At 47.6% G+C, this 26,910-nt stretch overlaps 1 protein-coding gene across 1 annotated transcript in view; it reads right to left on the reverse strand.

Moving 5' to 3' along the window:
- Nucleotides 1-26,910, reverse strand: part of LOXHD1 (lipoxygenase homology domains 1) — a 101,430-nt gene that overhangs the window by 47,551 nt on the left and 26,969 nt on the right. The window contains exons 6-18 of the mRNA XM_015561479.1: nt 26,141-26,289; nt 17,943-18,066; nt 15,435-15,685; nt 14,223-14,358; nt 13,120-13,280; nt 12,049-12,135; nt 11,483-11,618; nt 9,422-9,576; nt 8,930-9,090; nt 6,868-6,944; nt 6,372-6,568; nt 4,977-5,169; nt 532-692 (exon numbers count right to left, since the gene is read on the reverse strand). Coding sequence (XP_015416965.1) covers nt 532-692; nt 4,977-5,169; nt 6,372-6,568; nt 6,868-6,944; nt 8,930-9,090; nt 9,422-9,576; nt 11,483-11,618; nt 12,049-12,135; nt 13,120-13,280; nt 14,223-14,358; nt 15,435-15,685; nt 17,943-18,066; nt 26,141-26,289 — 1,988 coding nt within the window. The remainder of the gene's footprint in view (nt 1-531; nt 693-4,976; nt 5,170-6,371; nt 6,569-6,867; nt 6,945-8,929; nt 9,091-9,421; nt 9,577-11,482; nt 11,619-12,048; nt 12,136-13,119; nt 13,281-14,222; nt 14,359-15,434; nt 15,686-17,942; nt 18,067-26,140; nt 26,290-26,910) is intronic.

The following is a 26,910-nucleotide window of genomic DNA, read 5'->3' on the forward strand; positions in this document are numbered from 1 at the left end:
ACACATACAGGAACTCATGTCTCATATCAAAATTCTATATGTCACCCAATGAGCACCGTCCTTGCATTCTCCTCTCCTGCTAACAATATGCCCATATCTTCAACTCTCTTCTCCTCTACTCAAAGGGGCGGGCCTAGGCCCAAAGCAGAACCAGGAGACCCCCCCAGGCCTCCCAGTATCCTGCCTGGAAAGATGGCCCTGCCCTCAGGCCGACAGAGCTGTGGAATCAGAGGCCACCGGGCTGGAAATGGATGCAGAAACCACGGGATTAGTGCCATATTTTGCTAAATTAGATTTATCTACTCCCACGGTTCTCAGAATTGATAGCATATTAGTGTCACTACTCAAGCTTTTCAAAGAATCCCCATAAATTTTTCATTTAACTGATCGGGGTATGGACCAGTTTTTCCTTAAAGCTCCCCAGGTGATTCTAATAAGAAGCCAGAGAACCACTGATCTAGTCCAATCCCTTCATTTCCAGGCGTCCCCTGGGCCCTCTGTTGGCACTTCCGCTGCCTTCCCCACACACACCTGGAATGTGTCCTTGGATGCCCGCTCAAAGACTTTCGAGCGGCTGGAGAGGAAGAGCACCTCTGTCTTGCCTTTCTCGCCATAGATCTGTATGTAGACTCGGGCAGTGGTGGCTGCACCGCCCACATCTCCCGTCCAAACCTCAACCTCGTAGTGGACCACTGCCATGTTAGTGGGAGAGAAATGGGACATTAGGTAATCACAACAATAGCAATGATAGTAACAAAAATATTTCCCAGGCCTATGCCATGTGTCTGGTGCTTCACAGGCATTATCTCATCTAACCTCATCAATACCATATGTAGATACTATCATCCCCATTTCACAGGTGGACAAACTGAGGCATAGAGGAATTGAGTCAGTGTCAGGAGTGGCAAACCCAATCGATCAGACTCCAAAACCCAGTCGCCCACTGCACCACATGCGTCCTCGGGCACTAGGAATGAGGAATAGTCAATACAGGGCTGGCACGCTCTGCTGTGTGCCTCCCCCTGGGCCAGTGGTTCTCAACCTGTGGGTTGTGACCCCTTTGGGGGTAGAACGACCCTTTCACAGGGTCACCTAAGACCATCAGAAAACACATATGTAATTATTGTTTTTGTGATTAATCACTATGCTTTAATTATGTTCAATTTGTAACAATGAAAATACATCCTGCATAACAGATATTTACATTATGATTCATAACAGTAGCAAAATTGCAGTTATGAAGTAGCAACAAAAATAATTTTATGGTTGGGGGTCACCACAACATGAGGAACTGTATTAAAGGGTCGCGGCATTAAGAAGGTTGAGAACCACTGTGTTAGAGGGTGGAAATATATTACAGGTCTGCACCACTAGAGCGCGCTTCCCAGTGGAGAGCCAAATGCCTTCAGAACTATGAGGCCATATTTTTTCAGTGACTATTTTAAGACTTGCCCTTTCAGCAATGCTGTAAGACAATATCATGATTTTTTTCAAGTAAAGACTTATTTTCAACAAGACGAGGATCTTCCATTACCATGGCAATGTGAGAAACTGGAGGCTGAAAGCAAGAGGACTAGCTGCAAGTCTGAAGAAGTTGAACTAGAAATACCAGGCTCAGCTGGGGGTGAGGGTGAGCTAGCACATGGATAACAGGGGGTACAGTAAAGGCTGGCATTCTGAAGGAAGAGGACTCCCAACCCCATTCCAACCCTCGGTTCTCAGAACAATGAGCAGCCAGGGTGATACAAAATTAGGTCAGATAAAAACGAGCAGTCAGAGAACAAGAACAAGCTATTGGAAATTAGCATGTGATAGCTGGAATGAAGTATTCCACAGCAAGGATATAGTGAAGAACAGCTCTGAGGAACAAAACCAAAGAACAAAATGACAAATGATATAAGGGTAAGAAAACCAGAGGAAGTCCAATATCTTACTAAGAGTTCAGTTCTAATGAAAACAGAGGAAACAGAAAGTTGTCAATTGTCAAATAACTAATACAAAAAAGTCTCCAAATTAAAAAAAACGCTTCTGGATGGAAGGAACCCATGAATTCTAAGAACCATGGATGAAACTAAGCACAAAAGGCAGTGAAGACATCATGAAGTTTCAGAATGCCAGAGATAAAAATAGGATCCTAGAAGCTTTTAGAGAGGGGAAAAAAAACACCCTAAGGGCTTGGATCACAGAATGGCACCAGACTTTTCAATGGGAACACAGGGAGCTAGAAGATAGTAGAAAAATTCCTTCTAAATTCTAAGGGGAAAAGTTTAACTCAGAATTCTGTAGCAAGCCACACTATTGATCAACTATGAGAATAGACGAAAGACATTGGCAGACATGCAAGGTCTCGCCATTTCTCTTCTACCTTTTCTCCAGGAGCTACTAGTAGAGATGTGTTCTACTGAAATGAGGAAATAAATCAAAGAAGAGGAAGACGTGAAATCCAGGAAATGGGACAACCAAAAAAAGAGGAATTTCCAAAAAGATGGCAAGAAAGGGAGTACCAAAAGGACAGCTTTGTGGCAGCCTAGAGGGCAGAGGTTCCCAAAGAAATGTCTTAAGACAGAGATTAGGGGAAAAGGAGGTAGAGAGAAAATCAACAGAATTCCTATTGGGTTTGCACACATGCACAAATGTTTAGTTCTGTTAGAGGCATGGCGATAGGATGGTATTGTGGGAGAACTGTGTCTCCCCAAATTCATGTCGAAGCCCTAATCCCTAGTATCTCAGAATGTGACTGCATTTGGCTATAGAGCCTTTAAAGAGGTGATTAAGTTAAAATGGAGCCATTGGGGTGGAGCCCGATGCAATATAATTGGTGTCTTTATAAGAGAAGATTAGGACAGACTTGTTCATGCAGAGGAAAGACCATGTGAACATGAAGTGAGAAGGCAGCCATTTGCAAGGCAAGGAGAAAGGCCTCACAAGAAACCCAACCTACTCACACCTGATCTTGGACTGCTAACCTCCAGAACTATGGGAAAATAAATTTGTGTTGTTTAAGCCACCTAGTCTGTGGTATTTTGTTACGGCAGTCCTAGCACACTTATATAGGCAGGTGGCTATACAGATGGGTATATAGAAATGCAGACAGGTATATAGACAACTATGCAAGTGAAAAAACAAGGCTATCACTAAACTCCAGGAAAAAAACCCAGAAAATTGTATACAAGATGGAATGCAGCCATTGTATAGTAGGTATTTCAGCAGTGAATAATATTTGCATACTCATAATAGTGTAAAAATTGAATTTTGACTTAATTTTATTGAGGTCTGGAAGGAGGGGAAGCGTGTAGGTGTACACACACACACACTTACACATGCACATGTGTTAAAGAGCTAAATCCTTCTTTTCTGGAGTAGAAAGTCAATAGTTAATGTCTTTGACTGAAAAGAAAATCAAAAAGTTGATAAAGCACATTATTTAAAATATGGAGGTACATTTCAGGAGAAAAAGCTAAAGTAATTGAAAAGTTGTTACCTCTGAAGAAGGGGGCTGGGGCAGAGGAAGGGAACTACTGTGTTTTTACCTTTCTGTTGTTAAGTAGTATCTGTATTACTCTGTTGGAAATCAAGTTCTAATTCATAAAAAGAGGGGAGGAGTTGATTCCTCACACTGGTGGGTACCATTACAAAACATGTGTATGTGACACAACCCTCAAGGAACCTGTAGGTTAGTTGGGGACAGAAAATGCACACACGGAAAGACACAAAGGGTTCTGGAAAAGAGAGGTGAGTTTGTATTGGGGATCCTCTCAGGGAAGCTTCCTATGGAGGGAGCCTTGCGCACTTGTTTCAGGGTAGATGTAGAAACGCAGAGGTGAGGAAAGTGAGCAAACGCAGGTTTTGGTCCCACTGTCTTCTGACCCTCTCGATAATCTCTTGCTTCTCTGAGCCCCACCATGACCTATGGCTCTTGCATTATGTGCAATGGGTGGCCAGGTCACCTTGAACTTCACCTTCATTCACAGATGTCACCACCCTGTCCATAAAGGCCCCACTCCCATGCCATTTTTCATCACAACTCTTACTTGGCCATATATATTTATTGTTTGTCTCTCCTGGTGGAATATGAAATCCACGAGGATAGAATTTTATCTGTTTTACTCACGGCTGCCCCCACAGAGCCTAGGGCAGTGCTGGCTCAGAGAAACATCTTATATAATAAAAGGGTAATATGCAAATTGACCCTAACAGCAGAACTACCGGGAACGACCAGTCACTATGATGCACAATGACTACCAGGAGGCAAACGCTCAATGCAGGAGCTCCCCCCTGGTGATCAGTGCACTCCCACAGGGGAAGCTCCGCTCAGCCACAAGCCAGGCTGATAGCTCTGAGTGCAGTGGCAGTGGCAGGAGCCTCTCCCACCTCCTTGGCAGCATTCACGATGTCCAACTGTGGCTTAGGCCCATTCCCCCTAAGCCATCAGTTGGATATCCCCCGAGGGCTCCCGGGCTACCAGAGGGATGTCTGACTGCCAGCTTAGACCCAATCCCCCAGGGAGCAGGCCTAAGCTGGCAGGTGGACATCCCCCGAGGTTGTCCCAGACTGTGAGAGGCTGCAGGCTGGGCTGAGGGACGCCCCCGAGTGCACAAATTTTCATGCACCTGGCCTCTAGTTACATATATAATAAATGACTGAACAAACAGCTTTATCTCTTCAGCCAGTCTTCCCAGGGGAAGACATGGACTACGCCTCCTGTCCACAGGGCTGAGAATGTACATTTCTTATAAAGTCACATGCTAACTTTAGCCCAGGACAAAGTGCTTCATCCTTTGACTCCTCAGTTTCCCCATCTGTACAATGAGCCCTCTTCCCTTCTGGAAACATGGTACCAAGGGAAGACCCCATTTTCTCCCCTCACTCTTCCCCTTGGAGATAAGACCTAAGTTGCCCCACAGTCTGTCCTCCAACCCCACCACCCCACCCCACAGGGGAATGATGTTGCCATCCCACCCCTGCCCCCTCCATACATTTCTGGATCTCCACGACCTCACTGGGATAGAGCTCCACCTGCAGGCGCCCATCAGCCTGGTTCTTGTCCAGCCAGCGGTTGGCAGGGAAGGTGTACTGCTTGCCTTGGCGGGGCACACGGATCTGCACACTGGCCAGGAACCAGCTGGCGCCCATGCCCGTGCCATCATGCCCGATCAGCAGCCGGTTGATCTGGAAGGAAAACCAGGCTGTGGGTGAGCAAGGAGCTGGTGCCCAGAAACCTCCATGCCTCCATCCCTACCTCCCCAAACACCTGCACAAACTGTGACTCAACCCGTTTCTCAGGAGAGGGAGGCTAAGCAGGAGGAGGCTGGGCCCCATGCCTGTCCGCCAGCAGCCAGCTGGGGGCGAGGGCACCACCTCTCCTGTCTGGAATCTCTGCTCCCTCTTTAGTCCAGCTCACCTCCGGCTGGTGTTGCGAAAAGCAAGTGGGGGAACAGGTGAGGAATGAACTTTGAAAGCTCTGGTGTGTACTTAGGTGGGTACTTAATAAACAATTAATAATAATGTGGTGACTTGGCAAGAAAGCAAACATTCACAATGTTAACCATCTGTGGCTGGTAGCCATGTCACTGATGTGGCTTTGACTTGTTTTAAACATGCACTGTTGTATGTGTGTCTGCATTTCTTCTCTGACACTTCCATCCTGTAGGTGACACTATGTGGACAGCCTCTCAGGGGGCTGTCATCTTTGTCCAATTCCTCCTCCCCTCTTGGTCTGGGAATGTTTCCTCTTTCCAGTAGCACTCAGTACTTTACTGGCTTTTCTATTTTCATTGTAATTCTAACATCTTTGCCCACAGGCAACATAGATGATCGTGTAGATGATCATGTTACCATCCTTATATATACGTGGCTCTGCAGTGTTCCAATTGCTTTTATGTTTTTTTGAAATGTTATTTGCTGGGAAATTCTAACATTAGATGGAATTAGAAGATAGCCTTTGAGGTCCCTTCCAGCCCCCCAGATTCTCCCTGTGATGGTTTGTAGGGGTGATATAAGCTAGGAGTCTGGTGCCAAAACACCAGATTTAGAAAATTGTCCATGTCAGCCATGATCTCACTGTTATGGGTACTCAGTGTCTCTTTGCAGCTGATCTACAGTCACTAAATACATGCATTCCATCCCTGAAGAGACTCTGAAAGCTTCACCACTATTCACATATCTGCTGCTGTTCTAGGTCATAGCAGGAAAACAACGTACCTCATTAACCCCCAAGTGGACATTTTTTCCCTTCAAAATAAGTTCATCCCTGTGTACATGAGTGACGTGTGTGTGTGTGTGTGTGTGTGTGTGTGTGTACCCACGGTCAGATAGATATATGCAGGGGGATGGGTGAGATGATGTCATGCAGTCCTAGGAAGGAGACTTACAGTCCCAATGTTCAGAGTCTCGAGGGTAAACTCGTCCACGCGGCCACGTTCAAAATAGTCATTCAGGTTGTTGTCAGAGACAAGAAGGTCTTGCTTGATGGTGTCAGATTTATCACCATAGAGCTTGATGAAGACTGTGGAATCGGTGCTGGCCCCAGGGACATCCCCCGTCTTCAAGCGGATATGATAGCGGTAGTCTAAATAGTCCGAGGCAGGAGGCAGGAAGAAAGGGGGTTAATGCAGGGCCAGCAGGAGGCAGCATGGAGCAGAAGGGGGGGCGGGTCTGAAACCAGGGGTGGACTCTTGCTCTAAGTAGTCCTATGACTTGAGACAGGGCTCCCTTCATCCCTGTGGGGTCCCCTCATCTACAACAGCGGAATTTCTCTACCTGCTCGACCTGTCCCACCCAGTGTGAACGTTCAAGGAACAGGAACGCAGGCAACACTAATGTGTTAGAGGCAAAGGATTGAAAGCACCTGGTCACAGAACAACTTACTCTTCAGTGTTGCATTGCTATCACTGGGCAGCAGCTCTCGGACCAACTGTCCATCATCCTTATCTTTGTCCAACCACCTGGTGGGCAAATGAGGGGCTGTTAGCTCTTTGAAGGGGGGCAGGCAGACAACCAACCATCACACATTTTATGCAGAGTCACCAGGGAGGCCAGCACTTTGAACTCAAGCAAAGGAAAATGGTTCCTCTAGAGCTAGAATGAAGGATCCCAACCCAGACTAGGGAGGGAGGACTGCCCAGAGGAGGTGATATTTCGCTGAAATGGCAAGGATGACCAGGAGTTATCCAGAGGAAAGGGAGGCACATTCCAGAAGGAACAACATAGGCTGGGATAAGCTGACCGAAGGCCAATGTGGATGGAATGCAGCAAGGAAAGGGTAGGTGCTGGCAGATGAGCCTGGAGAGGTGGAAGGGTCACTTGATGTGAGACCTTGGCAATTATGATGAACAAGTTTGTCCTAAACGCCATGAACACCTAGGACATCGCTATCATCAGAACAACCACCTTTTTCCTGAGAGCCCACCTTGTGTGTGCACTGTGCTAAGGGCTCTGGGATGAGGAGAAGACAGAGGAGATAACTGAGACACAGTCCAGCCCTTCGAGAACCTACAGTCTGGTTAAGAAGACAGGATAGACTGGCGGAGGCACTGAAGACAGGGAGGGATGTTAGATCAAAAACTGCAACAGGAATTCAGGGAAAGGAGAAAGGATCGAGATGAAGGGGCTTTGATCTGAGGCCTCAGGGGTGAGCAAGATTTGCTGACAAAGAGGCGCTGGTGTGGACCTGAGGGCTGGGGCTGGGTAACTGTGATTCATCAACTTGCTACCATGGGCCATGGACCCAGCTCTCTGCTGGTCGTCAGCCAGCAAAGACACTGGGCGAATTCATCAAAAAAGCACTGTTGCTTCTGAGCACGGAGACCCACCTGAGAACTCAGACAATCTACAAGTACGGGTTGTCTCGGCCCCAGTACTCAAGATGGTCTGTGATATGGGATGATGGACAGAAGAGACAACCTTGTTGTTCTCCAGGGCAACGAGGAAACCAAGATACTTGCATCTTGACCAAGTGTGTCTCCATGTGCCTATGTAATCTCTTGTAATAGTAACAGTGACTACACTTTGAAGACTCTAGAGACCTTTGCAATGAACATAAAAGTTTCAGGTGGGAACATCCCAGTGGCCCACCATGGCTGGGAAACTGCTCTTCCTGGGCTCCTGGGGTGTGTCTGTATGTGTGTGTGTGTGTGTGTGCATGGACAGGGAAGAGTAGTGCATTCACAGCTGGGCTGTCACAGTGCGGCCCCAGAAGCCTGGGCCAGCCCCCAATGAAATGAGTTGGACACGCAGCACCTCATTCACAGGTGCAGGACTTGCCTGGATCCGGGCCTTGCAAAGACCAGCAGTCCTAAGCCTCAAATTAAGCTCACTACATTCACCTCCCAGACATTGCTACTGGTGAGTGTAGGGAGCCAACTTGACAGCACAAAAAAGACCCACGAATATTGTTCTTCATTTTTAAAATGTCTCTATCAGGAACTTCTAGAAGTCAGTGGGAGCCCAAACTGGCTACAAAAAAAAATCCAAATATTTAAGGAAAAAAATAAAAGAAACTTTACCTCATTAATAAGCTGGGGAAGGGAAATGAAAACAAAGTAAGGTGTCTTGAAATATGTTAATAGGGAAGAGATGTATTCGAAGGCTATCCAAATAAAAAACAAACACCTTTGATTCAAAAGTTTGATTCAGCGTGTAACTCTCTGAGTTAACTTTCGGTTGAATTCTGAAATTGTCACATTTCAACATGAAAAAAATGGTGACATCTTAGAACTTAAGATGGCACCACACAGGGACACTGGTGTGCCATCCATCACCTGTGGGCTGGGAACGAGTCTAGCACCACCAGCAGGGCCATCTCTTTCTGCACCAATTACTTCCCTAAGCCACTGTTTTGCTCCCTGGTCCTGCTCATAGGGCTGGATCTTCCCAGAACTGGGGCCCATAAGCTAAGCTGGGAAACTAAAAGCAGGCAGGACCCACATACCTGAGACATGGGAACTCCACATTGTCGCTCTCAGGCTGTCCCTCCTCTCTCACCAGCACCCGGTCCAGGAACCAGCCACTGCCCCCGCCTATGCCCGTGTGTCTGATCCTCACCCGCCTCACCTTCCGCATGGTGACCGACTCAATGGTGAACTCATCGGCCTTCAGAGGGGGAGGCAGAGAGGACATGGAGGACAGGGAGGACAGGGAGGACATGAGGCCAGTGAGATGGTGTTCCCTTGGGACCCAACACCAAGGGGGAGACACAGCAAAGCCAGAGCCCCAGCTGGATGGTCCTGGAGCCCGTGGGTGTCAGGCATGTTAGGTCCCCACTCCCCTTACCCGGAGCTAGACTCTTAGATGGCTCAGTACCAGCGTCAGCTGTTCTTGGCAGAGCAGAGTGGGGAGTGAAAATGGGGGTGGTGAGGGTGAGGGTGAAGGTGAGGGTGAGGGTGAGGGTGGGGAGGGATGGTGGCTCATTGCTGCAACTCACGTTGCCTTTCTGAAACATCTTGTCATTATTCTTGCAGTTGTACAGCAGCCGCTCCCCCGTGTCCCCCACGTCACCATAAAGGCAGAGGTAGACACTGGCATCTGTCCCGGCCGCTCGGAGGTCCCCGGTGCATACGGTCACACGGTGCCGGGCCACTATGGGCAGAAAGAAGGGACACCACTGACTGACAGCCCCTGTATCCCATACCGGCCTTGCTGCTCCCCACCTCTAAGCACGGCCTCCTCCTCTCCGCTCAGCTCTCCTCTGCGCTGACCTTGCTCCTTCCCCAGTTATCAAATCCTATATCATACCACCCCAGTCCCTGCAAACCTCCAAATCCCTGTCCCAGAGGTTCTGATGCTAGTCCGTCATCAGAATCCCCTGGAAACTTATACAAATTCAGGTTCTGGAGCCTCACTCCAAGCCTCCCAGGTTTTAGTTTCCAGAGGTGAGACCCCCTAAGACTGCATTGTTTGCAAGCTCACTGGGGCTGGCATTGCAGTGTTTGGGACCACAGGTCTCATGCCAACATTTTGGCATTTGATTCCATCCAACCCAGGAGAGCTTTTTCTCTAATTCATGTGTGTCCTGTCTCCTCAAGGAGGATAACTCTACTTTGTGAACCAGAATGGAGCCTTCTCTTTGGAACTGTCCAGAACTAAGGACATGCCAGGAAGACAAGCAGAGAGAAAGGGCACATAACACAGCCACCATAGGACGGGCAGCAGCTTCTTCCTTGTTGAAGATGTACCGTGAAGGAAGCAGACCTGCATCTTTGCACATTACAGCCTCACTTTTCACTTAAAACAATATCTGTTTACTGAACCTGGTAGGTGTGAGGTGCCATAATTAGTACAAGAATTCGTCAGTGAGCAAGACAGACGACTCCTGCTCCCATGAGTGAAAGCGGAAGAGTGGAGAGGAGAGATGAACAGTAAAATCATAAACAAATTATGAGCAGGAAAATGTCTGAGTTACAGCTGTGACGAAGATCACATAGTGGAGTGATGCCACAAAACACAATGGAGAAATAATTGCCTTGTTTTCAAAGAAAATACTGCTGAATGTGAGCAGGCAGGGTACAGTCACTGACCCAGGAGGCAAGAGACCTTGTTCTCTGTCCAACTCTGTCTACCCAATGGAGAACCAGGGCAAGAACTTCCTCAGTTTCTTATCTGCATGAGGCTATTTTAAGGGCCCTTGAACACAAATATTCTGTAGCCATACATTTTAATTAAAAACGAAGAAGAACCATAAAATAGTGCTACTTATGTATAAGGGCTACTAGAACTATGAGTGACATCATTGTCTATATATTCTTAACTCTATAATTTTGCAATGCTATTTTACTACTAACAAATTAAGGTCTACCACGAGTATACAAAATAAGTTAATTATATTAAGTGCCAATTCTGATCAATTGCTAATGTCTGCTTGGATGCTATTTGAGGGCTATGAAGCTCATTTCAGACTCAACAGCATAGAATGCTGTGATCGCTCAGTAATGTCTGCCAAGGAAAACGACAGGACATATGCTGTGTATTTGCCAACACGCTGCTACTATAACCTAGAGGCAAAATGATCTCCCTTTACCCCTTTGAATTTGGATACTGGACTCCAGATTAAAAGCTTTGTCCTGGTCCTATTAGCTTTAAATAGAGGACCCATCAGGAGCAGCCAAGCATGGCTACCAGATCCAGCCTTCCATTTTGGGGAGCATCTTGTACATAATTTGAAAAGGGATGTTTCCTTTCATTTCAGGGCAGCCCTAGAGAAATATTGTCCAGTGCATATTCTTCTCATCCCCTCATAACCAACTTAAAGGCTCATAAATCTCCCCTCCATCTCCCACACCTATCACCACAGAGCTCTGGCATCAGGCCTTGGAGATGGCTCCTTCAAGATGGTCTTGAGGCTGGACCTCTAAATCCTCCCTGGCATTCACAGGGAGCCTGATGATGCACAGTGGACAAGACTACGAGTTCATTGGCCAGACCCTCATTGGCACACCAAGTAGAGGCTCCACTGCCTCCCCTGGATGGACAACTGGTGAGCACTTACTGCCCATGATTCTCCGCACTGTTGGGCCCTCTGCAGTCATCTCCCTCACGGTCTCATTGTCATCCTCAAAGGCATCCAGCCAGCGATTGCAGTTGAAGTTGTACTTGTCCTTGGTCAGAGTGTTCATCAAGGTCATCTGGAATAAAGTCCTGGGGTGAGCAAGTGTGTGTATCAAAGATATTCACCCATACCCTGTGGTCCTCGTGCTGCTATCGGATCTCAAGGAGGCCAAGGCCATTACCTAGAGATGACTCTTGTGGGAGGTAGAGTGCCAGTTTAATACGTATCCTTCAGGCCCCTGAGACCTACCTTTGCCTAGCAGCCAGGTGCTGGGGCAGAATGCAAGGGAAGACTGCACACCTGAGCATTTTCTTAGTCTACTTTGTAAGTCCCCGCCCCATCAGGAAGTCCCTGTGTGCTGTGTCCAAATTCGTGTCTCACTGTAACCCTTTTCCACCCTCACTCCTAACATATACAAAGCAAATTGAGGTGACAGGCTCATCAGAAAGGGACCATTCTCGCTCCTCTCCCAACCACCTCCCAACCCCCGAGATGGTGCAGCTTACCTTTTCTAAATGCCACCCAGAGCCAGGAGTCATGCTATCATGCCATGCCCGAACCTTGTAAAACCTGCCGAGATCCGGGAGCTCAAACTACAGTGAGAAATAACAAGGTTTGAGTGGGGACAACCAAGTGAAATGTGTTTATCCTCATAGCTGACCCCCTGCCAGGAGGGAACCTGCTTTGGGCTGTTTCTTTAGCAACAAGGATGGGTTTGCTTCAGTCCACTCTCATATGCTGTGTCCTCTCATGCCCTTGTAACCAGAGCGTGAGATAGCCATGGACAGCTAGGCTTCGGTCTGAGCTCGTGAAATTGAACAAAAGTAACTGACCCACAGTAGGATCCAGACTAAAGAAACTCTCCTAAGCAGTGAACTTCCAGGAACAAAATCCAGATGGCAGCCCTGCAAATTAGTACAAGCCCACAGCCCCCGAGCTCTGCTGGGCATTGAAACAGACAAAAAGATCAATACAGCGGCCGTGCCCTTTCCCTGGGGGCTTGCAGTCTAGCCAGGAAGACAAACACAGAAAGAGCAATGAACTGAGTGGTATAATAGTGGCTCTGGTGGGGTGCTCTGAGAAGAGAGCAGCACGTTGCAAAGTATTCTTACCTAAAGGTCAGAGCTGCACGTCTGCTGGCAAAACAAGCCTTGCTCTAGTTATATATGTATCTATACGGGAAATTTAAAGGTGTATTTCTTTGAAAATGTTCTAAAATGGTCTCTCCCTTAAATTTGCTCCTCACTCTCTAATTCAGTCCAGATCGGGTGGTTTGACACTAACTGGCTTCAGGATCTCTGGGCTCCCGGATGCTCACAACCATTCCACACTTGCCTCTTCCCCCAGGCTTGGCTCTGGACTGTCTGATTCAGATGAAGGGCCAGAGCTAACCTGCCCCCCCCCATTTAATGCATTATCCATAGATCACATGTGGCACTTCTCATGGGGACCTCAAGTTTCCATTGCACCTTTGTGTCTTCACCCAACCCTGGCTCAGAAAACCAGAATCCCATGACAAATGCCTCTTACGCCCCTTCCTCCTTCCTCCCTCCCACCCTGTCACACTTCTCTCCTACCCTAAACTTCTCAATTATGCCCGGTCTTAACCACTTGTTGTTGGGGTTCAGGAGAAGCGCATCTGTCCGCCCCTTCTTCCCATAAAGCTGGATGTAGATGGGAGAGTTGGTACCAGCTTTCTTTAAGTCAGTCGTCCAGACCCACAGGGACCAAGCAAATTCTGCAGAGACAGGTCAAGTTGCACCAAAAACTTTAATAAGCAAAGAGATTTCCATGGTACCAGCGGGGAAGAGAAGCAAATCAAAGGTGATCGGGACTGAAGCACGGGTTATGCATAGGTGTGCCCCACTCTCACAAAGCCCATTGTAACAAATGCCAATTTTAGGCAGCCGGGGATTCCTTACTATTTGAAAAAGGGTGCCTAATGTTCCTTTAATGGAGGAAGCGTAGCATAATGGAGGAAGTGTTTTATACAGGGAGAAGGGTCTACTCCACCTACCTATGTCCAGTGCATTCAGAATGCAGTGTTGAGCTATTCATCTAGCCCAGCGGTTCTCAACCTGTGGGTCGCGACCCCTTTGGGGGCCGAATGTCCCTTTCACAGGGGTCGCCTAAGACCATCGGAAAACACATATATAATTACATATTGTTTTTGTGATTAATCAGTATGCTTTAATGTTCAATTTGTAACAATGAAATTGGGGTTCACCACAACATGAGGAACTGTATTAAAGGGTCGCGACATTAGGAAGGTTGAGAACCACTGATCTAGCCCATCATGGCAGCTTATTCAACTTGAGGACACCAGAGTACCAGCCTTGGTGGCAGGTGTGTGGCCTAGACCAGTGGTTGGCAAACTGCGGCCCCTTGAGTGTGGCTCTTCCACAAAATACCACGTGCGGGCGTGCACGTACAGTGCGATTGAAACTTCGTGGCCATATTCAAGGGGCCAAAGAGCCACATGTGGCCCGCAAGCCGCAGTTTGCCGCCCACTGGCCTAGACCCTGGAGACCTAAGCTCTCTGGGGGACCCTTCTCTTCCTTTCCAGAGGAGAACTGAGAAGCAGAGTGGACCCCCTTGAAGCTCTTGCCCAGTGGTCTGACGCCCTGGCCTTTCCTGCCCCTATCTGGGGGGCCGCCAGGCTCTGGGCCTTTCCACCTACTTTTCATCCTCTTCTTCCTGAGAGACACCATCTCGTAGAGCTGCCTCTCAATCAGCCCATCCATTTTCTTCTCATCCAGCCAGTTGCTGCAAGGGAAGGTCTGCTGGATGCCGGTGAAGGGGCACAGGATCACCACCTGCGGGAGCAGACCACACATTGGGACTGGTTTGCAACACTCAGCAGCCTCCTCAGCCCCATGTTTAGGGTCATCTACATTAGGACCTTCAAGGAATGCACTTTCTTCCCATTGCTTGTCTCATTTTGGATCCAGAAATACCTCTTCCAAGAAGTCTTCCCAAATAGGTATCATCCATCCTCCAATTTACCAGCCCAAATCCCAAACCTTTTCCTCTATACTCAATAACCTCTTTAAATACCATATTTTCTTAAGCACATTGCAAAATCTCAATCTGAACCAAAGTAACTTGGATACGAAATTAATTCCCTATATTTGTCTTGTAAAAAAAGATCAATCACATGAAAGGTTATTAATACAAAAACTAACTGCCCTTTTCTGGACTTGAGCTTCATTCAACCTTCTCTCCTACACCCTCTCCATCTGAACCTGCATTCCAAAGTCATGGTTTTAGAACATGGAAGTCTATGTAGCCCAGGCCACTCACACTATAGGTGTTCAAAGGAAAGTTCCTAGAACACTCCAAAAATCTTCTATTAATATAAACTGAGACAAAGCTCATAATACAGTATGCTTTTTTGGAGAGAGAGAGAGAGAGAGAGAGAGAGAGAGAGAGAGAGAATTATATGACTGGGGAAGGACTCAGAGGAGTTTCAAGAGCATTGAAACTTTTCTATTTCTTAAGTTGGGTGGTAGACAAAATTGACTTTGGTTTTATCTCGCGTTTGTTATATATATTCTTTAAAGCATAAGTATCCACAATACAAACATACATTTAAAAATACGTGTTGAGAAATTTACAAACTGAAGCTAAATGCCACACCAGAAATTGGGATAGTCTACAACCACCAACTGAGCACATCTGGATCCCCTACCCTGTGTCTGGCCCTTGGGTGCATAAACAAAACAGCCCCGTTCCCGACCATCTTCAAGACAAGGCGAATGGGCACATTACCATCCAAAATGCCCAGTGAAAGGCATTGCCCACGTGCTCTTATACTGACCCAAAGGACGTTGGAAGCAGGTTAGAGTTAGTTCATATTTAAAAGTTAAAGAAGAGAGGGAGCATCCCTTACCTTCTCACAGTACCAGCCTCTGTTGGAGCCAACATTGCCGTGTCCAATGGAGACCCGGCTAAGGGGGCTGAGGAGGAGGGCCAGCTCGATGTGGAAGATGTCTGTGCGGGCACGGTCAAACACACCACCCTCCAGGAAGATTTTTCCACTGTTCTTATTCCCTTTGGCCCCGTACATGACCAAATAGATTTTGGATTTGGTCCCAGCCCCCTGTAAGTCCCCAGTGTAGATGGTGACAATGTATGAGATAGCTGGTGTGGAAACAAGAGGGGAAAGAAGAGGGCTCAGTGCCCACTGGTTACCATATCGTGCCCACCTTCTCCGCCCCTGGCCACCATCTCCCCAGGTCTCCCTCTTCCATACAGCCTTAATCCCCTGGTCCATTCCCCAGATGACACCCAGTGCCGCTCTCAACCTCACTTCATCTCTTTCAGAGTTTGCGTGTTAGTGTCTCTGTGTCTAGGAATAAACGGCAGGTATTATGACAGGAAGCTGCCAGCCCTAATCACAGGAAACTAAAAGAGAAGGAGGAACTTGGGATAGCTAAGAATAGTACTTATTATTAATGCTAATTATCATGTGCAGATTCTTAATAGCTGCCGGATGAGTTCTGCTACGTCTAATTTAATTGTAATAGTCAACTCCATTAATGGAGATTTATGTTCAGGGCTATCTGACTCATTTAGTTTGCTCTCTTGCTCATCACTTAAAAATATAATTTTTAATAGAGGGCATTTGTTGACGTGGTGGGACAAGGGGAGACTGAGGCAGCAAGAGAACATTGTGGGGTTCTGGTCAGTCGGGAGGCAGTCTGATGACTTGGAGTTCTGGGGGAGAGCCAGCAAAGGAAATTAAACTCCAGGATGGGACAGAGTAAAAGAAAACACCAAAGACCGACAACTGGACAGGTCTGGTCTCCTTCATTCATTCTGTCCCAGAGTCTAAGAGAATGGCACATTAGTCCTTGTTAATTCCCTCACCAACCTGGCCCCACCTTACCCCCCACCTTCACTCCTTGGCCCCAGAGAAATAAAAATCCCAAACTTATTTTGGAGCCAGCACATGCAACTACATAGATGCATTATTCATTCATACATTTACCCCTTCTTTTGCTCAACAGACATTTATTGAGTGCTTATTATATGCCATGTATTGGGAGAATATGAGGATGAAAAAGAGTGGCCACTGCCCTAAAAGAATGGGTCTCCAGCTTTATTATCCAAAATACACACACGGATGCTGTTCTCACACGAGACATACTCCCTCAGCCTGGGTCGCCAGCAGTTCCCAGCCTCTGACTGCCATTTCTCCCTTTCCTCTACTCCTGGAGGCAAGTAATGGCATCATGGTTACAGGGATTACGTTAAATCTGTTCTAATGCATGTTTTTAGGTAAATAATTTGTGAACTTGAGTTACAAATGACTTGTGCAACAAAGGTCAGGCCAGGCCAAGGTGCCACAGCGCTGGAGCAGAAGAGCTCATGGTGCCCTGAACAAAGACGGGAGGCTTGTCCTGTGTAGAGGAGGTGGGGAGGGTTCAGGGAAGTGACTGGAAGCAGGAACTTGGGAAACACTAAGTAGAGAAATGGCATTACAGGCTGAGAAAAAAGGCATAAGGTAAAGAGAGAGGAAGAATAAGGGAGGGCAGAGAGAAGCTGTGGGGGAGGTGGGGGGGGGATGAGGAGGAGTCCAAGTAAGGAAAGACTGAGAGGTATGCAAAGGAGGTAGAGGAGATGGAGGGTGTGTGGAAGTGGTGGGAGAAGCTGTTGAAAGATCGTGCTAATATGGTGAACTGGAGCCAGTTCAAGGAGCAATTTGAATACCACACCCCAGAACCTGGACTTATCCTCTATGCAGTGGGAGCCATGGGAGGTTCTGCAACAGAGCGCATTCTCACATGTGCATTCATGAACATAGATTTTCTGGAACTTCCACAGACTTTCATGCTTGGAGTTTTAGGTTTTCCACGGAATTCATACAGCATAGAGATTTAGGAGGTAGACCTAATCCTGGATTTGTCAGTTACCAGCTTGAGACCTTGAGCAGGTCTTTTAACTTCTATGTGATTCCATTTCCTCATCTGTGAAATGGGAACAATAACAGTTCCTATATCACAGGGTCATTGTGAGGATTAAAGGAGATGAAATGGGTCAGGTGCCTAGCAGAGGGTTGGTATATAGTGAGCACTCAATATTAGGAGGAGTTAAAATAATGTCCTTATAAATGCCCACATGTATCAGGAGTTCTGGCTTCACCCCATGGATGACTTCTTTTGCCCTGGGCAGTAAGTGTCTGCTCAGGGGCATCTCTCCATCGCCTCTGGCATCAGCAGAGCCCCAGACTGCAGCTCAGAGAAACAGAACATTTTCAAGAGCAGGAGGAACATTCTTGGAAGACCCAGTTGGCTCCCACTTGATTGCAGTCCTCCAGGCCCACAGATGAGAACACTGAGCCTCAGGCAGAAAGCAAACCATTAGCCAATGGAGTCTCCTTTTTCTTTGTTTCTACCTGTGGTCTCAGCTCCACCCACGAAGATATCCCTTTGGATTTTGCCATCGTCTTCATCCAAGGCCAGCCAGCGGTTAAGAGGAAAGTCATATTTTCTTTTGTTCGCAATATCTTCAATGAGGATCTAAGAAGAAGAGAGGGAAGGAATGTTAAGTGTCATTGAGGATGCACCTGGTGATCCAATCCAAACCCCCCATCCCTGAGTGTCCTCTGAGAATACACTGCCATCTTCCTAGTGGCCCACGGAAAACTCACCACAAGGACACAGCTGTGGCCTGGGAAGCCTTGCAAAACATTGAGAGTCACATAGGGATGCCTGGCAAGTGACCCTACTTGAATTACTGAGCCACTGTTCCCTCCTCTACTGCAGATCATTTTTTGAAATTGAGTGCAAGACACTTGGCAGGATGTGCCCTGTGAGATGGGTGTGAGAGCTGGAAGCCTGGAATTGCGGACAGGACGGTCATTACCTTCCTTATCTGAGGAAGATTGGGGCTCTAACCTTGGTGAGAAGCAGAGTCTATGCAGAGGGAACGGCAAGCCTCAAATCAGGCACCCAGAAGCCCAGGATCTGGTGATCGGGTTAGAAAATGCCAGCCATGGACAGTGAGGCTGGTGGAATTGGCCACTGATGAGGCTTCCTGTGGGGTCTCACCTGTGAGCTGGGTTGGCGAGGTGAGATAAGGTGTCTTCTAGAGATTACCCAGGAGCTGAGGGCCCCTTCCCAAAGGTCCCAAGAAGACCCAGCTGAAAACTCCCTCTAACATAAGTGGAATCGTCAATAACTGGAATGTGTCCTCCAGTCCTTGCACTGTGCAGGCAGAAGATCTGGTGACAGACAGGCCTGGGAAGAAACAATGTCTGCCCGGGTATTCCCAAGACTGCCCGAGAGATGGGGGCTCTGATTTTCAATAAAAACTCACTTCCTAAGATCCAAGTGTCTGCAGGGCGGAAACAGGGCCCACATGGGGCTGCCTGAAGGCATCTCACCTTGCGTTAATCCCGTGTCCATCAAAGAACCTTTGAGTCTAAGCGCTGGCCTCCTGAGGACTCTGCCCACCAGACAGAAACCGGGGCCTGAGTCAGTGACTGGAAGCAGCCATCCTACCAGGCTTCTCTCCCCAGACAAGCCAGCTTTCAGGCCTCAGTTTATAATTAGTCCCTTGTGAGTTTGGTTGGTGTGAGTCATCCCCAGAGCCTGCTGATTTAATTGAAGGTCTGTACTTTTAAAGCTGAATGACGTGGCACTGCCCAGAGGGGTTCTCCCAACTCATCAATTTGCACATTTTTGTGGCTTTCGTCTTCCAGGGTTGGGGTAGATGGGGGAGTCACTGACAAGGGTCTGATCCAGGTTTCAGCCTGCTTCCTAACCCCCAAGCTGACTCTCACAGAGTTGGGAAAGCAAGGTATAGAAAGACAGGACTTAATTTATCAGATAAGTTGTCAAGTCTACTAATAAACCTAGATATACAGAAGTACCGTCTTTGCCTTCAAATGTTCCCAGACCAGTGCCAGCCAAGGTTTGAAGGGCCAGGGAAAAACCATCACAGTTCACAGCGATGTCATCAATCAAGGGCCTCGACTGGCCTGGTTTCTGATGGAAATTCCTGACTTGAGAAGTTTAGCTAATCTGAGAAATAAAATGTGCACCACTGAATACCCCTATGGGACAAAACTAGCTTGCATAGCTGAACCCAAAGGAAAGTGACATTTGAATGAATATTCAAATAACAACCAAAGTACCAAAAAAAGAAGAAAAGAAAAACAAAGGCCAAAAGAGAACATAGGAGCTTAAATACTGGTGTTGCAAGTATAGCAGTCCATGAAGAGTTTAGAAATTTTCCAGATTCATACTGAAATATGCGGACAATTATTTATGATGTCTATTGGTCCCCAAATCTGCAAGATGAGGCTGGAGGAAGCTGGCACCTGGGGGGTGGAAAATTTTGGAACATATCTAGCAGCAAATGGTGATGGGAAAGGTGAGAAGGAGCAGAGAAGTGAGATGAGAAGGGAACTGACACAGGCACTCAGGTATAGAGACTATACAGGGTGCAGAGGGTTCTCCCAAGGGCATTCTGGCCTCTGCTGATATGGGTCCTGGCTGAGCCCTGGCCCCCACTGCTTAAAGGACCACTACCAAAGCCCCCCTCCAAGAGAGGCGTAAGTAGCTTTCTCACAAGTTGCCCAGGCACCTCTGGATTTTCACGGAGTTCCTTTTAAGAATGTGTTTGCTAACAGAATGAAATGGTGGTATTCCCTCCAGACCACTGTGCCATGGATTCTGCTGTTATGGCAGAGATCATTGCAAAATAAGGCGGGAGAGACAGAAGCACCCTTCACCATGGACAATAGAAGTGCACACCTGGAAAAAGAGAATGTCTGTGTGTGAACCAGACAGACAGACAGAAGCAGAAGCAATGATCTAATAAAAATTAAAAAAAAAACCAAGAGCTATTTCCCCTGCGGAGGAATATTCTCCACGTGCAGACTGCAGACCAGCCCACGAGAAAGATGATGCTGGCCTTCCACGAGGCAACAGAGACCAGGAGTCATGCGTACAGCTATAGGGACACATCAAAGTCACGAGGCAAGACCACTGGGTTAAAAAAGCAAAGAAGGACAACCGACCACCGAACAAGAGGAACAAAAGATGGAGCTGCTAAGTGGGGGTCACTTCTTTGTCACTTCTTTCCAGATGGTTCACAGATACGTCCAAACAGATCCAGGGCCTTAGGGCCTTTGTGTCTTCCCTGATGTGTCTCCAATACATGGAGCTGGTCTTGGAGTCAATATGTTTCCAATTGACGTGGAATGTCAACTATGAGTCATAGCAGCGCTCTCTCCTCAATATTGGGGTAACTTTCACCAATTTTACATAAATAAGCTGATTGGGGCAGAAGCCCATTCTGTGCTTAGCAACCGGGTGGCTCAAGGGTCTCCTGCCTCCATGCCCTGTGCCGAAGCACCAGCCACAGGGGCAGGGAAGGAACAAAAACAAGTCTCTGTTTTCAAGGAGTTTTCACTCCTTCTTTAAAAGCACAGATACCATCTCCAGTAAGCAGCCATCACCACATTCCAATTGTGGTTAACTTTTAGAGCTCTCAGACCAGGAGGCAAAGGACAGGTGAGTTTTTACACAGGAGAAAAGGGAGGGAGGTCTAGAGCTGGTAAACCCACTTTGAAATAAAGCTCAGCATCCACGAGTTAGCAGAACAGACCTGGGTTCCTGGAAGAGTGAGGGGATGTTCTATGGGGGAAACTGAGGCCAGCAAAGGAAGGTGGGATCTCCTCCTCCCTGTCACAGGCTGCCCTTCCCCACATGCTCTGCAGTTGACCCATCACACTGAAACACTGTCACATATATGTAACTTACCATAAATGCCAGTAACTGTAAGTGACAGCTTTTGGTGACACCCCTAGCACTCTTGCTCCTTCCTCTCTACACTGTCTTCCTCTCCTCTAAACCCCCCTCCCCCCACACACACACACGCTCCCTCATTACCACCTCAGGCCACCTCACTCAATAAAGACCTGCTCTTGCCCACCTCCCTAAGACCACTTCTCAGTTCTCTGAGCCCTGTGCCCAGCACAGATCTCTTCAACATCCCTGTCCCTGCTACTGATCTTCATGGCCAGCTCCAGCAGGCCCTCCCCGATGCCTCTCAGATCCCCGGTCAGACACGGTGCACCCCCACAACACCTGTTTGTACTCAAGTCTCTTATCTCATCCTGTTTTGCCTTAAGGTTGGCAGATTCTGTATTTGGTCTTCAAACTGGGAAACGTTCTGATCAGCACTAATGGGACCCCCTAGGACAGAATGCTTGTTCACTGAAAGCTGGACTTTGCATCAAATTTTTACATGCCCTTGACCGGAATCAAACCTGGGACCTTTCAGTCCGCAGGCCGACACTCTATCCACTGAGCCAAACCGGTTTCAGCTGTACTCAAGTCTCTTATCTCATCCTGCTTTGCCTTAAGGTTGGGAGATTCTGTATTTGGTCTTCAAACTGGGAAACGTTCTGATCAGCACTAATGGGACCCCCTAGGACAGAATGCTTGTTCACTGAAAGCTGGACTTCGCATCAAATTTTGGAATATAAGGTACCGTAAGCAACCTGCCTTACAGTGAGTAAGCAATGATTTAAGGACTTGTCCTATCTCTTTTAGAAGCAGGCCCATGTTTATTATAACAGCCACAGTTGGTAGCGTGGAGCCTACGATGCAACAGTCACTCAGTTAATGTTTGTTGAATGTCGAGTATTAATTGGTGACATGAGGGCACATTGGGCTTCTCAAGGCCCCTGCAATTCACTCCCCGAGCTTCTGTCTCTCTTCCTATCAGAGACAGTGGTGCTGGATGTACTGATATTCCCCACAGCATGCAGCAGGCCATCTGCTCAATTCTGGAGTTTCTAACACATGGCACAATGGGTGGAACAGACTGGGAGTCCAGAGAACCTGGGGTAGTACCAGTCCTGCCACTGAACCCTGAGCAAATCTCTTTACTGAAGCAGATGGACCAAGGACAGGCCCACTGGCCAAATAATGTTCCATCTTGTGACTGCTGATCTTGTGAAGTGGTTGTTGAACTGAACTGACCATTTGAGTCTATCACAGTTGTGGGGCTAACCAGATGTGGAGACCAAAGCCATGCACAAGGCCTGGGGAAGGGAGGATGTCAGCCCGGGAAGGGGCAAGAGCGGGGGAAGGGAAGTGTTGGTCACACCTAGGTCCTTCAGCCCATCAGCTCAGGCTGAGCAACACACACACGGGATTAACTAGACAGAAAAAGAGGGAGATGACCTATGAAGGGATTATGATACTGGCTTTTGGATTTATCCCACCAAAGCCTTAAACACAAAGGCCACAGGAGTGGTTGTCACGTGAAGTTCAGCCGGCAACCTCTGGAATGGGAGTGCTGTCTGTACGCGTGTCAAACCTGATGATGCAGTCAATCGAACAGCCCCTTTAATTGGTGTCTCTGGGGAGCTGAGGGCAAGCGGATCAATCAGAGTAAACGAGGGGAGGGGCCGCCTGGAGACCAGGTGGGCGAGGCAGGAGCATAGGGCCGCTACCCCTGGCACATGGGAAAGTGGCCAGAGGTGGCCCCGAGTCTCCCCCAGCCCTGGGTTTTCAGCTGGCACCCACCTTGCCTGGGACCTCCAACCCTCATTCCTCCTTTCTCATTACACTTTATTCCTCAGGAAAATGTCTAGTAAATCCAGGCACGCTGACCTACAAAATGCTTGAATTCTTTGCATGTCTTATCTCCGGGGAGCATTTTGGTTGCTTAAGATAAAGGAATACAGGCTGTTAGGATATTTTCAGAAAAGCCAGTGAACCTTTGAGAGAAGCAACCACCCTTGGCTTTGGGGGATGGGTGGGGCCCTGCCTACCAGGCCCTGAGCTCACCCGTGTAGATAATATAGCCCCAAATTGAATAACCAGTCTCACACTGACAGTAGCCTGCTTGGCCTTTGGGTTTAAGAATTTACATGCAAATATGTATAACCCATGGACACAGACAATAGTGCGGTGAAGGCCTAGGTGGGGAGTGAAGGGGGAGTGAAGGGAGTCAATGGGGGGGAACAAGGGAGGACACCTGTAATACTTTCAACAATAAAGATAAATTAAAAATAAAACAGTGTCTGAACAGCAAACAATAATAAGGGGAAAGGAAGGAAAAAGAGAGGGAGGAAGAAAGCATCATTCCAAAGAATGAGAAGAAGAGAACTCTTTGTGGGGGGAAGATAGGCCCTGCTCCTAGGTGTTTTCTGGCAAGACTTTAGAATGATAAATTTGAAGAGACAATTCTGCAAGCCTCCTGGCTTGGGGGCGGGGAGCGGGGGGGCGGTAAGTGGGGAGAACCCCACACAACAGCTTTTCCAAAAAGAAACAAAAGTCTGCTTGGCCTCAGTGTCAGGTGTCAGAAGGCAATGGAACAAGATTTATGACGTTTCAGAGGACAAAACTGTCCTCACACTTTGCCAAGCTGCCCTTGCCTTGAGCATGAAGATAATGAGGGGCCCCGCTCTGCGGTGTGAACCTGCCTCCTTCATGAAGCTTCCTGAGCTCTCTGGTGAGTGGCCCATGCGACCATGAAGGAACCCAACCTCATGAAGTGCAGCTGCAACAACGGTGTCAAGGTCACACCTGGACTTCAGGTGCACTTTGCTGCTCCTTTCACTAACCCTCCGGAGCATGAAGGAACTGGGCTTCCAGGTACTGCTCTGAGCCCCATCCTGACTGAGGTCACAAAACACACCTGCCTCCTCTCCCACCTCTGCCCAGCAGAACAAAAACCTCCCTGAAGACACACCTCCGTCTGTGCATTGGCTGTTTGGGGTCTAGACTCCTGCCCCATTTCTTCTCTCATCCAACCAGCATGTGGCCTCCTGGCACCCTGTACAGCACCAGGATGGCTGCTCTAAGGGCCAGACAAGCCCTCTCTTTTCCAAAGGAAACTTGTCCATTCTTTGCTTCACGTATTCAGCACCCTGCCCTGTACCGAGGACTAGTTATGGAGAGAAGTGCAGCAGACACTCTAGGACAGTGATGGCAAACCTTTTGAGGTTGGCGTGTCAGCATTTTGAAAAACTTAACTCTGGTGCCGTGTCACATATAGAAATTTTTTGATCTTTGCAACCATAGTAAAACAAAGACTTATATTTTTGATATTTATTTTATATGTTTAAATGCCATTTAACAGAGAAAAATCAACCAAAAAAATGAGTTCGCGTGTCACCTCTGACACACGTGTCATAGGTTCGCCATCACTGCTCTAGGATGTGCACTCAACACCCATGCTAATAACCTTCTTCGTAGCCTATTTCTACTATGAAGACTGGAAAGCTAGGCCCTTGTTGTCCCAGTTTCCATGCAGCCATATCATATTTCTGGCCAATAAAATGCAGGCAGAAGTTCCAAGGCGAGTGTTACTTCTCTCACAACAAGGAAAGACTTGCCAGAAAAAAATGTCTTTTTCCCCTTTCGTCTCCCCTTCTCTTCCTGCCTGGAACACAGATAAGATGGCTAGAGGTTCTGCAGCCATCATGTGATCATGAGGCACCACATTGGAGGATGAGAGCCACAGCGCTGAGAATGGTGATGCAGCAAGACAGCCGGTGTCTCAGAAAGAAAGCAGCTGCACCGGCCCTGAGCTGGCCACATCTGGTTTCCTGCGAGATGAGAAAATGAAGAAGCCCCTAATTTAATTCTGCACTTCAATTTTCTGATACTCGCAGCCAAATACCTTCCTAGCTGATAAAAGAAGACAAATGAAGTAACAACAAAATCTCACTATCAAACAGCTTCATTTTCTATAGCCAAGTTGTTATAAATCTGAGGGTTTTCTGTTTCAAGAAATAAGACCTTTTTCAAGACTATATTATACATTAACCTTTCCCTATCATCTGTGATGAGCTGAAATATATTGATGCCTCGTGACTAAGGGAACTCTATGCAAAGGGCTGGTAGCCCATTTTCTAAATAACCTCCAACTTCCATCAATTGCTAATATTCTTTTGGCTGTTTCTATCTTCTATGACTCCCATTACAATTCTCAACAGTCCTCCCTATTATAGTGCCTCTTTCTGCCTCTAATTTTTGGCTATAGGTTTAAATGCATGTAGCAATTTTGTTAGAAAGGGTTGTAAATAAGCATTAGGCTGGGATGAGAGTCCGAGGGGGTCTTGCCGTCAAAATGAAGGCAGAGCAAGGCATGAGCTTTCCTTTCAAACTTTGGACCAGATGTGTTTTAGCTTCTCGGAAGCCTCGTTGTCATCTTCTTGATTTGTAGCTTTGTCCTGGGTAAGTGAAATTATGAAGGACCCGAGAGTCAGATATTTGAGGTATAAAGCAAAATGAGCCCCAAATAAGTCACAAGATTAGGGTCAAATGAATGCTCTGAGGAGGCAGGATTAAAAACATTCATGGGAGGGAGAGATTCTGGTGGGCCAGAGTTAGGGGAAGCTTCCTTGCAGAGCCCTGAAGGGTAAACTGGGCTCTCTAGGAAAGTGATAACATGGCAAAGTCTTAGAGGTATGAGGAGGGCAGCATGGTTGGCCAGAGGGCTTAGGCAGAAGAGAAGAGGCTGATAGATCATCAGAGGAAAGTTAGGGCTGAAATGTAACTCCCTGAAGACTCAGAATCCCCCTCCCAGGGCACAAGGACCACAGACAGGCGCTGAACCCACCTTGGACAGGAACCAACCTGCAGACGCCCCCTTGTTGTTGTGGCCAACAGTGATCTTTATCAGCTGCCCCAGATCAGGGGCATCCAGTGTGAACTTGTCTTCAGCTCCCTTTTCAAAGTTGTTCTTTTCACTCTCCAGCCTCCGTTCGCCTGCGCACACGACATGCAAGAAAATTAGAGCGAAGACCAGAGAAGGAGAGGGAACCAACGCCAATACCTAATGGTCTACCCACTGAAGGATGATCTCCAAGGTCAACGAGGGGAGGAGGTTTCATAGGGGGTGACAGGTGGTATGTGGGCATTTTCTGTACTTCCAGTCAATTTTGTTATGAACCTAAAAGTGCTATAAAAATAAAGTTAAGCTGGATGGGTGTTGCTCAGTGGTTAAGGTCCATCTCTGAACCAAGAGGTCATGGTTTGGTTTGATTCTATTCCCAGCCAGGGCACATGCCCGGGTTACAGGCTTGATCCCCAGTAGGGGCCTTGCAGGAGGCAGCCAATCAATGATTCTCTCTCACCACTGAAGTTTCTATCTCTCTCCCTCTTCCTTCCTCCCTGAAATCAATACAAATATCTTTTTAAAAATAAAATAAAGTTAAATATTTTAAAAAGTCAACAAAGGTAACTTGAACACATATATGTGTGTGAGGTTTATATATATACTAGAGGCCCGGTGCACAAAAATTTGTGCACTCGGGGGGGGGGGGAGGGAGTCCCTCAGCCTAGCCTGGGCCCTCTGGCAGTCTGGGACCCCTCGGGCGATAACGACCG

The sequence above is a fragment of the Myotis davidii genome, unplaced genomic scaffold (genome assembly GCF_000327345.1).
Source record: "Myotis davidii unplaced genomic scaffold, ASM32734v1 scaffold815, whole genome shotgun sequence".
In the NCBI taxonomy this organism is placed as follows: Eukaryota; Metazoa; Chordata; class Mammalia; order Chiroptera; family Vespertilionidae; genus Myotis; species Myotis davidii.